Source organism: Hyaena hyaena, unplaced genomic scaffold, assembly GCF_003009895.1.
Source record: "Hyaena hyaena isolate Hyena2069 unplaced genomic scaffold, ASM300989v1 scaffold_279, whole genome shotgun sequence".
Lineage (NCBI taxonomy): Eukaryota > Metazoa > Chordata > Mammalia > Carnivora > Hyaenidae > Hyaena > Hyaena hyaena.
The window spans coordinates 106,858-120,136 of NW_024080910.1; the positions used below are offsets into that span (position 1 = coordinate 106,858).

The 13,279-nt window shown below is 39.3% G+C and overlaps 1 protein-coding gene across 1 annotated transcript in view; it reads right to left on the reverse strand.

Moving 5' to 3' along the window:
• Nucleotides 1–1,951: 1,951 nt before the first annotated feature.
• Nucleotides 1,952–13,279, reverse strand: part of ROS1 (ROS proto-oncogene 1, receptor tyrosine kinase) — a 115,088-nt gene continuing 103,760 nt past the window's right edge. Inside the window, exons 43-44 of the mRNA XM_039246027.1 lie at nt 10,962–11,125; nt 1,952–2,250 (exon numbers count right to left, since the gene is read on the reverse strand). Coding sequence (XP_039101958.1) covers nt 1,952–2,250; nt 10,962–11,125 — 463 coding nt within the window. The remainder of the gene's footprint in view (nt 2,251–10,961; nt 11,126–13,279) is intronic.

Sequence of the window (13,279 nt, forward strand, 5' to 3'; positions counted from 1 at the left end):
CATGCACTGTTGCTGCAAGCAACAGAAACAGACTCTGGCTGATTTAGAAGAAAAGCATTTATTAAAAGGATATGAGGGTAACTCACAGAATCCCTGGGGAGGGCTTGAGAGCCAGCCGGGAGCCAGGAGCACTGGCTCAAAGCAGACAGCAGAGCCAGTCTGATCTGGCCACTCCATCTGCTAGGGGCCTCAGGTTCCACATTTGCTCTGCAGACTCTCCTGGCCCTGGACACCGGTTGCCAGAGTCAGACCAACTGCAGTTGCCACCACCCACCACCAGGGAAGACTCACTGTGGTCCCTGTTTCTTTGCTTCCTTACCTCTCAATTTTAGAAGCCAGTGGTGGGTGTGTCTGAGTGGTGGGGGTCACATGCCTGCCTTCTTGCTGTAAGAGATCTTGGGGAAGCAAATGGAACGTAGCTCCCACCCAGAAGATAAGGTAGAGGAATTTCCCAACATGGGAAGGGGCATCACATGCTGGACTATCAAAAAAGAATGATAAATGTCCATTAGAACATCAGAAGATTAGACAGAAAATATCTTGCCCCGTTCAGTGGAATACAGATGTAGCAGAAGCCACAGATTCTGGACCTTTACTTGGGGGCTGTTTGCCACAGAACTTCCCTGTGTTCCTCACCACATAGCCAAACATCCGTGCAGCTTCTCAGGCAGTAAGCAACGAACTAAATTATCCAAGATGGAAATGGATATGCGATCCTCTTCCAGGAGTAATTTTTAGCAAATTTTATAATCACAGTGTTTTCTATACCTAGCAAACATCCTGTATACTACAACAGAATAATAACATAAAGAATGCTTTCATTAGTATTGCTGCTAGAGTACTTGAAGCATTCAGATTTAAATGGGTAGCTGCGAAGAAGAAGAAGAAGAAGAAGAAGAAGAAGAAGAAGAAGAAGAAGAAGGAGGAGGAGGAGGAGGAGGAGGAGGAGGAGGAGGAGGAGGAGAAGAAGGAGGAGGAGGAGAAGAAAAAGAGAGAAGAAGAAGAAAGGAAGAAAGAAAGAGCAAAAAAGAAAAGATTGGCTTTAAATCAGTGTTTCTCTGAAGAAATTTTTTTAATAGTTCTCATTTCGATATTTATTATTTCACGTAGTTTTAAAAATCACAGAGCTTAAATTAACATCATATTATCATTAATATTTAATTTTAAGTATAATTGATACTAAATGTAATCTTAAGTATTTTATGGGGAAGATAGATGTGGCAAATAAAAACGATCTCAATATTAGCTAATTTCCATAGCAGCACACAATCACAGAGCTATTTTCATACGACTCAAAGTCCGTGGAATGCTAAGCTTTAGGATTTAGAACGATCTTCATGGTCCTGTTTTCAATATGATTGAAGCTGCTGTTCCAAGCTTCCAAAATACAAAGTATTTTAGAGTAGTCATTAAAGACAATATTTTACAGTAATAGCTTTCCAGATGATTTCTCATGTCCTAGATGTTGGTTCCTTCTCTATGTGTAGAATTATTTAGTCATTTCCTCACGGGTATACATAAATCCCTTTGGGATAATCTGTAGTTCAGTCATTCCCCTGAGCACGTTCTTCATTCTCCTCCTTCAGGTCCCTGAACAGAGCTGTTTTGTGTCTCACCATCTAACCAAGAGGCTCCCGGTGCAGTGCAGACTGAAGGGCGGGCAATGGACTAAGGGACCTCAGGGGAGAATGGGAGCAGTTTCCTTCCAGATTCTTGAGTCTTCCTAAGCTTTCCAAATGTTCAGTGCTTCACTTCAGGATTCTGCTGAAGGGTAGGCAGTTGTTATGGGGATTGCCACAATTGAAATCAAAGGGCCCTTGGAACTTTGCGATGTTAATTTGGAGTCACAGACTACCACAACATCTATAGTCTATCGTTCTACTAGGGTTTTCTTTCAGTAACTACTTAATGGGAGTGTTTATCTCAACCCTGCATTTCCCAAACAGAGCTATTAATCAGACCCACTGTGAGTGAGACAGGCATAGTTCAGGCCTTCAGGCTTGCCAGCAGGGCAGTAAGCCACTTGTTTTTCTTGGCAGATATCTTTGTCTGCATGTGGTTCCTTCTCTTCTTTCCTCAGACCACAAGATTCAGATTCCTTGGAGCCTAGAGGACCCTCAGAATTTTCTTCACCTTGACTACACTCTGTAGCAAGTACCATATAGTTTAGCCCTTCTTGGTTTTTGGTTTCCATTAAAGCAACTGGCATAACATCACCTGAACTCAAACAGACCACACTGCCATCTTCATCTGTGAAAAAAAAAATGTAAAAGTTATGCTGGTATCTTTGACTTCCTGTATCTGTAATATACAGGCTGTACAAGAATTATAACAATGCCAACCTTACACATTGGCTCAGAAAACATTTATGAGGACCACCAAGAGAATACAAAAATAAACAAAACATGCTCCTTGTCCTTGAGGCTATTAGAGTCTCGCAGAGGAGCAGAAACACTACTATAGATGACGAGGTATGCTGTATATAATAAAGGAATATGTAAAAGGTGGTGAGAGCACAGAGATGATAACTCTGCCAAACTGAAAAGGTCACAGCCTCGGTGATAGCAATTAAGTGCCCTTACATTGGCCCTTTCTGTCTGAAGCACTTAATTTTCATTCCACGTTTTAATCCCCCTTTAAAGATTGTGTAACTTAATCATTTATTAAGATGATATTTATTGGACGCCTACCACATGCCAGGCTGTGTTCTAGGTATTGATGAGGCAAGAATGGAAAAAACAAAGTTGTCCCTCTTTGGGGTTTACATTCTGATGGGAGAGAGACAGACAATAAACTAACAGACAACTAAGTCTATGTCAGGGTGTGATGAGTACTATGAAGGAAAATTTGGAAGAAAAACAGAGCAAGAAAATAATGGTGGGGGTGAAGGGGGCTGCTATTTTAGATGAAATGTCAGCCAAGTCCTCTCTAACGAGGTAAAATTCAAGTAGATACCTGAATTAAGTGAGACAGTTGGACACGTGGACATCTGAGGGAGAACATTCAAGGAAAAGAGAACAGAAAGAGCACATCATGTATGGATCGATATGGCTGGTCCCCCTCAACGATCTCCCTGGGACAAGCTGCATTAATACTAATTAGCAAATAAATAAACTAGCATGCTTATGACCTCATAAGGCTGATAGGGAATGGATAGGTCTGGCAAGTTTTGATGACAGAGTTGAGGGAGAAGGAAAATGACATGAAATATAATAGTGATTATTATTGTTGTTGTTAACATAGAGTATGTACTACGTACCAGGCACTGTTCTGAACTATATACATATATTAACTCATTCTTCTATTAAGTAAATGCTAGTATTATCCTCACTTAACGGTTGAGGAAACTGAGGCACAGAGGGGTGAAATAATTTGCCCAAGGTCACACAGCTGTAATTTGAACCCAGACTATGTCCCCATATTCACCCTCCCCAGTGGCAGCCGTGCTCTGTGAGAAGGAGCTAGGTGGGTGGGCAGTCTGCCCCATAGGAGTTTGAAAGTCACAGATTCTGGACATGCATGTGTGTGGGGTCAGGGTGGAGCAGAAAAATGGGCAGCCAGAAGCTAATTGACCTTCTTCACAATTATGTTCATCTTATTTTGTCTTTCTTTACTTAAAGACTGATCTTGGGGCACCTGGGTGGCTTAGTCGGTTAAGTGTCCGACTTTCGCTTAGGTCATGATCTCGCGGTTCGTGGGTTCGGGCCCCGTGTCGGGCTCTGTGCTGACTGGCAGCTCAGAGCCTGGAGCCTGTTTCAGTCTGTGCCTCCCTCTCTCTCTGACCCTCCCCTGCTCACGCTGTCTCTCTCTCTCTCCTAAAAATAAATAAAAACACTAAAAAAAAAATTTAAAAAAAAATAAATAAATAAAAAATAAAAATAAATAAAAAAAAAAAGACTGATCTTTTTACATAGAAAAGTGCAAGCATTCTTGCTGAAACCTAACAGCAGAGCTTCTGAAACATTTCACAAGATTCTAGGTAATCAAAAGGGATAAATACACAATCTAAACATAAATATATAAATGAGTGTTGTGGGGATGGTTTTTTTGATCAATGATTTTCAACTGCTGAGTGTTACTACCTAGATGAAAAATTTATGAACAGAAATATTACTGTTCTTGGGGATGCCTGGGTGGCTCAGTGGGTTAAGCATCTGACTTCAGCTCAGGTCATGATCTCACAGATCATGAGTTTGAGCCCTGCGTCAGGCTCTATGCTGACAACTCAGAGCCTGGAGCTCACTTTGGATTCTGTGTCTCCCTTTCTCCCTCGGCCACCTTCCCCTGCTATTATCTCTCTCTCTCAAAAATAACTATTATATTTTTTTATAAAGAAATATTACTGCTATTTCAGAACATATCATATTTTACAAATCTGAAACATTTCAGGCCATAGATGATGCTCCTTCCTTTGTCCTCATCCTCCTTCCCTCAAGAGAGCATCCAGGAGGGTGACCAATTTCAAAAGACTAAGGCAGGCACCATTGTACCTACTTTTTGCCAACGGAATTTATTGGATCTACCTATTTTTCAAGTTCCAAATCTGATCTACAAAGCTCATTTTATTGTAAGAGCATATGACCTCTGTCCCTGCTCTGTCTTACTAGGTGCACCTTTCTTTTGCAGGTCTTCCCACATGGCTGAAGGACACGATGGGTGAGCTACAGACCCACAGACATGACACATCATCTCATGTTCCTTCATCGTTCAGACATCATTATAGCATATTTCAAACCACATGGATCATCACATAGTGTAATAAAATATCTCTCCCACAGAAATAACTTTATCAGATGCCAAGTTTTGTTAATGCTTAAGCTTAATATCTATAGAAGCATCCTACTGTTATGATTATGGTCAATAAGTACTAAGAGCCACCGAGAAACTCATAAGAATAATTTCTTATATATGATAATAGCAATCAAAACTATCAAAAGAAATAAAAGATTTTACTCTAAATAGTCCAGTGACCGAGATTGAGGAATTTGGATGTTCCTAAAGGGCTTAAAGAAATTAGGCTAAAGGAAAGTTAGAAAATTTCAAAACTAAAACTATGATATATAGGTCTAGCTGCTTATGCTATCAGATGCTTCATTTTTATACGTTTAGTTCATTAAATAACATACTGGGAAGCTTTCTACTCATACATGATTTAAATTCTTTTTTTGCCTCTTGCTGAGTTATTTGAAAAAAATTTTTATATAAGGCAAATAAATTTTTTTACAAATTCTGGCACCGTGTGTCCAAGAAAAATCATTAGCTAAGTACTCCATTGGTTTATAGTCCTTAGAGCAATATTTAGTAACTTGACCCTGGCAAGCTTTCAGCAATTAGTACATCTTATTGCATAAAGAACTTATGAGAGATGGTGGGGAGGAGGGTGTTTTGTTTGTTTATTTTTGTTGAAAGCGAAATAGAAAGCCTGCAGTTCAGACCTTAAAGCAGAGATCCTGAACAAAGATAGCATGTGCTCAGCAACTCTTTCTTTAAGAGGAAAATATTAAAATAAAGACTTCCAAGCAAGACAGGGTATTTACAGACGAGACATATGCCTGCTGACTGGCTATGTTTAGAACAGCAGAGGAGCATTTAGATTTGTTTCCTGTAGAACTCTCTGGGACTGATGAGGTGATGTTTACAAAAATGTCTGGATGAAGTCACCGGGATATTTTTACTAGATGGCCAGATACGTTACTAATCTTCTCTCTCTATCCCCTCTCTACTCCATTAGGTCAGTAGGACCATAGGATAGGCATGGTATTATTGTTCCCTGTAATCCTAATACCCCACCCCCTTTTTTCAAAAAAGTCTTTCCAATGGCTTTCTTATTTTCTTATGTATCTCCAATAATAACAGTCAAGACAGACGACATCTTCCTGCTTTGCTAAATATGCCCAGCAGTCAGCAGAGCAGTAAACTATTATTAAACACATTCTCTCTTATTAAAAAGGTAATTAGGTTTAGGCTTCCCTTGAAGGGATGTTTTGTGATTTCTATCCTTTGCAAATATGCAAACTCTGCCTGTCAGCCTATTTCTTCTCTCTCTGCCCCTTTTGCTCAGTTGCATCTCCACAATCAAAAACTTTGTGATTCCCATAATCCTTTTCATTTCTTTACCTTCAGTACTTACATTCATTGTCAATAACAGAACAAGAATTTCTTTTCTACTAAAATGCAATTTCTGTCATGGCACAGAATTGCTTGTTTCTGGCTAAATTATCAAAGTTTGATTATATTCCCTGTTAAACTCTTCCTGCTTCACTATTCTGCATGTTTGTCTGCTACTCTATTTTTTGAATATTACTTAAAATTTTAATTCACTCTGCCAATAATAATTGGCACCTAAATAACCAGGACAAACTGGTGTATCTTTTCTAGCAAGCCATAAGTAATAAGTTCTTTCACTATACCTGGCTACACAGCACACTACTGATTACAAACTGGGGGAAGGGAAATTACCACAGCCATGTCTCTGTGAAGGCTTAGAGCAAAGGTTCTAGAATAGAAGCCATACTCCAACCCCACCTCAGCAGTATAACCATTGGCAAGTTGCTAAACCTCAGTCTTCTCATCTGTAAGATGGTGATATAATAATACCATTTCATAAGGCTATTGTGAGGATTTAATGAATTAACCCATATAGCACAGTGAAAGACACATTAAAAAGTACTAAAAGGGGCAGCCTGGGTGGCTCAGTAGGTTAAGTGTCCGACCGCGGCTCAGGTCCTGATTTCACATTTTGTCGGTTCGAGCTCTGCATTGGGCTCTGTGCTGACAGCTCAGAGTCTGGAGCCTCCTTCCGATTCTGTGTCTCCCTCTCTCTCTGACCCTCCCCTGCTCATGCTCTGTCTTTCTCTCTGTCTCAAAAATAAATAAACATTAAAAAATTTTTAAATAAAAATAAAATAAAAAGTACTAAAATAAGATTAGCTAATATGATGATTAAAAGCCACTCACAAAAAGAATTTTGTTCTATGTATTTAATGTGAGGATTGTTTGCTACTTATCTCAGCCTCACAAGTGAACTAAGTAATGCAACAGAGTAAAAAGATCTTAAGTGTTCATAGAGACTTCTGGTAGAGGCACAGGTAAAGCTCAGCTCTCAGGCCCTCCTAAACCTGTTATGGCAGCCTCTGTGATTTTCACAGACTATCTTCACACATTAGAAGGGAAGGATTCCATGAATAAAGAGTGAAATTTTAAAATACAAGTCAACTGTAAAATCCTTACAAATACTGCAGTATTTGACCACTGCCTCCTTCATGAGGCTTTCTCTTTCAGATTTGACGATACTCTCTTACGACCTTCCTATCTTCTTATGGCTTCTTTCTGTCCACTATCTTTCTTTGTCATTCCCTAATATATTGGCTGTTCCTAGGTCCCATCTACCATTCACTTCTCTTCTTATTTTATACACCTAAGTTGAATGACCTCATCTATACCCTTGACTTTAACTACCTGTATTTACAGGACAGACCTTTCAGCTGAATACTAGGCTTCTTCACTTATCCCACAGTCAAATTAAAACAAACATGTGCAAAGCTACTCTTCCTCCTAAGCCCCTCGTCTTTGGGAAGAGCACTACTTTGTACCTACTTTCACAAATCACTGGGATTCACCATTGTCTCATCTCTCTCTGTCACTCAGTTAGATGCCAAGTACTACAACATCTACCTCTGAGCTTCATTTCCTCCTCTCTACACTTATTACCATTCATTAACTCAGCTTCTATTAATTTTCATTTTTTTACCTGATTGTTTATATATGACCCATATCCCTCCAATTTCATCACTTGCCATTTCCCACCCTTGTGTGTGATAAATTACATGCAGTTTTGGGAATACCCTCTATTCACTATTATCCCTTGCCTTTTTACATACTGTTTCTTCCACCGTGAAATATTATTTCCCTGCAAAATTCAGCTTTTATTGACTCTCTGACACACGATATGGATTTGGCATCCTTTCTCTGGACTCACACAGAACATGGATTCCCTCTCAATGGCAATAGAGAATGCTTCCTGGCTCTGCAGAAGATTTAGCATAAAGTCATCCGCTCCCCAAATCCTTACATATCAGCTCACTTATAAGAAAATAAAAATAGTATAAAGCTGACTAGAGAATCTATATCCCACTCATTCCTTTAGATTACATAAATTTTATCTCTAAATCCAGCCAATACATGTATAAACATATATAAATGAACATTTCTGTCAACGGTTCCATATGCCTATAAAATATCTAAAAGCATATAACCAAATTGTTAACTATGGCAGTACTGGAGAGTAAGAATAGGGAGGAAGTAGCAGACTTTGCTGTTCATACTGTTTAGATAGTTTTGTATGGTTTTTAGCAATAAACATAAATTACTTTCATAACAGAGATCTTTAAAATATAAATACAGTTATATAATAATATAGCAAGAGCGGTTACTATGATTAATTATCAGAAAAATTCAAAGGAAAACTGGAAAGGAATCAGGGGTAATTTTTCCGATTGACATAAAATAACATAGAATTTATTTTTCAGCCTTTAAAAGATAATAATTGTGCTTAATTTTATAAAGTCTACGAAAAAGATATTCACAAACAAATTCGAATCAGAGTCTTATCAGTTAAGTGTTGCTTACAGAAATAAGAGCAGTGATCAAGTTGTGAAGTCACCACAAATAAGAACCAGGCCAAGCAAGAGCAGATTCAAATGGCTTCAGCAAAACTCTAGGGATAGACACCGTCTTATGACAAGGAAAGCCCATAAAAGCAGCGCTATTAAACTTTACTCACAAAATTGAAGAAACTGACTCTAAAGTTTCTCAAGGGAAAGAAAAACTCTTGCCTCCTTTTGTTTTTTCTTAAACCCAATGGAACACATTAAACTTAGGTGCTTAACACTATGCCTTGCAACAAGTCAATAAGTATCTGTGGATATACTTTTTTCTTATCAAAATTTCATTTAGAAATATACACTAAGTACAAGCTGAGAAAATGAGAAGGACTTAATAGTGTCTAGAACGGCTTACAATCTGTCTTTCCTTATCCTGTGTGATCGTCACACAGGTACGTATATGTGCAGAAACCCCCAAAAGGTGGGGTTGTTGCTGCAGTTGTAACCCCTCAGGACTAGGTCACTGGCACTCAGAATTAGCTGAGTTCCGTGATGAGACTGCAGGTGGAGCCGATGTGAGACTATCAAAAAGGCTCGGTGGACGAGGGTTAAGGCGCATGCTCCAGACAAGCACAGCCCTTTCCGGTCTGTCGCTTGGCTATTAATGCTAAAGAAGCCAATGATCAGTTTTATTTCCACGCATGTCATGGATCCTCGTTTACCCCAAATAGGTATTCAGAAACACGGCATCCAAGACAAGTAGATGTCCACCCTGTGCTTCTTATTCTTCCCTACTTATTAGTCAGGTGCATCACCCCAGCGAAGGTGTCATGCCCCATTCCACAACAATGGTCAGCCTCCTGTAGTCAGTCACTGCAAACCTTAAGAGGCCTGATTTCTGAGAAATTCCTGACTCGTGGTCCATCTTGCCAGCTGTATTTTTATTTTTTAATGTTTATTTATTTTTGAGAGACAGAGCAGCAGAGAAAGATAGGGAGACACAGAATCCGAAGCAGGCTCCAGGCTCGGAGCTGTCAGCACAGAGCCCTATGTGGGGCTTGAGTCCACGAACCGTGAGATCATGACCTGAGCCGAAGCCGGACGCTTAACCGACTGAGCCACCCAGGTGCCCCTTGCCAGCTTTATTTTTAAGCAAAAATGTCTGTATTCACAAAGGGCCCTGTAAACGTTTAGTAGCTGGAAGTTCTAGAGCAGCTGGAGAGGATCATCTGAAAATTCAGTGTCCCATAGCCCAGTGCACAAAGGTATGATAAATCTAATTTTGAAAATGAATTAAGTGACTACTGCATTTTAATTCCATTTTGTACTTTTCATTGAACTAAAAAAGGTTAGTCTATCACAGTTGAATGATTCCAGAAGATTGCTGCCTTACTTACCAAATTCCTAAAGTTGTGGGATCAGACTAGACCTTCACAAGGCATGAGCCACTACAATGATCCTAGCAAAATTCCCAAGCCAAGGATTAGACATCTACGCAGCAACATGGATGGGCTCTTAAACACATAGCGCTCAATGAAAGAGAGAAGAAGCTTTACAAACACAGTAGCATATGTGCACACAAAACAACACATTTTGCAGCAAAACATACAAATGAAAAGATACACATTAAAGACACTAGAACGGTTCCTGGCAAGAGGAGGGAGGAGCTACAGCAGGAGAAGAATATGGAGATAAAGGGACTAAACAAACAAACAGGAGAGAAGCCCTGCACAGACCCATGATCATGAGATACCACCAACTAACAGTCTGTAATTAACTCAAGGTGAATTACTGGTATGAGGGTGAAAAACTCGTATGAGGAGTGGAGGGGAATGAAAACAGATCTCACGAAAACATAGTCTAATATGTTCACTCTCCTCCTTACTATCTTAGATTATAAATCCAGGGGCCACGTCACTATTCTTTTTTTTTTTTTTAATTTAGTGCACAAATCAAAACAATTTCCAGGGGCAATTTCCAGGGTGGCTTAGTCGGTTCAGTCTCTAATTCTTGATTTTGGCTCAGGTCATGGTACCAGGGTCATGGGATCTAGCCCTGCCTCTGGCTCTGCACTGAGCAGATCCTCTCTTTCTCTCTCCGTCTGTCTCTCTCTCTCTTCTTCCCTCTCTCCTTCTGCCCCTCCCCACACATGCATGCATGCGTGTGCATTGCCACGCTCTAAAAAAATTTTTTAAGAAAAAAAAATCATAATAATTTCCAAAGAGGAGTACAACGAATACATGGTACCAGTATATTATTTTTCTTACCATAAAATGTCTTCTAGGTATACCCCATTTTAATCTATTCAATTCAGACTAGGGAGAAAACCAGAAAATTCTGAGAAAGAATCAAACTTACCTTCAAAGCCCTCATTTATGACTCCACTGGGATCTGCTTCTTCTCTGCATTGAGAAAAACTATTTATGGAAACATTTTTGAATAACTGAAGCTGGTCTTGTATTTTGTGGAAAGTAGGTCTTTGGTCAGGTTCTTGAGCCCAGCACTGGGTCAACAGATTCCATCTGGATACACAGGCAAAGACACAAAAGTAAATGGTGATTGGAGATTACTAGACAACCAGTACTGATAACCCAGGTAAGGTTATTTTAGAAGGCAACAAATTTGAGTTATTGCCCTTTTTTCATAATTAGTATAAATAAGCCAGAACAAAATCTTTGGTTTCAGCTGATAGTGCCTTCCAATATTACAACTGTTGTTAGATAACACCTTTTTTATTTCAAAAAGCTATTATTTTTAAATAGATGAATAGATGGTTGGAAAATGATTGCTCAAAACATAAAGGCACTAACAGCTATAGAAATTACTAAAAATATGAATGGGTTGCCTAATGGCTCAGTCGGTAAAGCGTCCCACTTTAGCTCAGGTCATGGTTTCATGGCTTGTGAGTTTGAGCCCCACATTGGGCTCTGTACTGAAAGCTTAGAGCCTGGTGCCTCCTTCCAATTCTGTGTCTCCCCTCTCGCTCAGCCCCCTGCTCCCCCCTGCTCATGCTCATGCTCATGCTCTGTCTCTCTCTGTCTCTCTCTCTCTCTCTCAAGAATAAATAAAACAGTTTTTAAAAATTAAAAAAAAGAAATTACTAAGAATATGAAGACTTCACATTCACACACTGATATCTAAAACAAAATCTAAGATTACGCTAAACCACATAGATCTTTAGCAGCAGAACCCGAGATAGAAACCACATTCAGTTCTAATGCTTTTAACTCCTCATTACACTCATTACACTGTCAAGTTAAGTAAGAGTGGTTTCCTCAGATGTTAGTAGCTGGTTTATTAAACATTATTTTTTCCTTAACAGTTGTCTAAGAAATGTCTGTGTAACACTCTTAACTGTGTTAATTCATTCAGCAAAGATTTGTTGGAAACATATTAAATGCTAGTAATATATACAGAGCTAGGGATAGTGGCTCCCGTCCTCTTAGAAATACATATAGTAAATGTAAGAAGGTGACAAAAATTTATCTCACTACAAATCATGTGAGCAGGAAAAAAATGTAGCTCTCTTATATTGTCTGCTAATAATTAGGTCTTTCTTAGAGCCCCCACCTTGAAGGAAAAAAAATTAACTCCATTAAGTACAATGGTGTTTAAAACCTGGTGCAATTCAATATTTTAAACAATCTTTTAACATAATGCTCCATCTTTTCTGGATAATAACTCAATCTGTAGTTTTAGGCTATTCCTACCCCCTCTGTCTTCTTCAAGATGTTGGCAGGATATATGTTGGGTGAAAGTCTTATATGACTTATGATGACACAGTGAAAAATCCGTTGGACTCCACTTTGCCTTACAGATCTTTGCTAGTCTCAGAATAGAATGATTAGGAATTCAATAAGGGGTAACCAGTCTGGTCCATTCTGTAGGCATCAGCTGCTATCTGCAATCTCTGATTTCTTTACCTTTTCTTTGTATCCTCCCTCCTTCCCACCCCCCACTGAACTGGTCTTCCCTTTTCTGTTTCTAGCCATAACCATCTCAGAGACTGCACCATGTCCTGTACATGCTGACAAGGCCCAGGGGATCCTTACCTGTTTCTGTTGTGAGGCTAAAGGATGCTCCTTGCCCTAATCTCTAGCATTCAACAAAATGTCCACACTGAATGGGAAACAAAGGAGGCTCGGAATGCAAGCTTGACCTTCTCTGTCTGTACATGCCCTTCTACCTTATTCATGATGCTAGGTCTTCATGTCAGTATGGGAGAGGGGTCCACGGCTCAATGATCTACTTGCCATCCTCCCAAATTGGGAGAGGTGGGCAGTTGTCCACACTTAATCTTACTGAACCTTACACAAGAGGTTTTTCAGGACCTAGATACTCAATTTCTTTGCCGTCCAACCTCTATCTGTCAAGACTTTCCCAGGGCTTTAAAGAAATGGGGCATCTACTCCTCCCTCTTTTTAATTAGATTATCCTTATATAGCATTACAGGTTCTAATCACTCAAACCTGGCATTTATCATACTAACAAGAAGCTAAAGGATTCTAGATAACCACTCCTTCCTTCAAACCTAGATTTCAAGTATACTGATTTACCAAAAAGTTCAAATATCTGCTCTTTTTTTTTTTTTTTTTTTTTTTTTACTTTTTTACTCTGGAGCTAGAGGGCATATTGTGGGGCAGGGAAAGAAAAACTGATAAAGAAATGTGAGATGG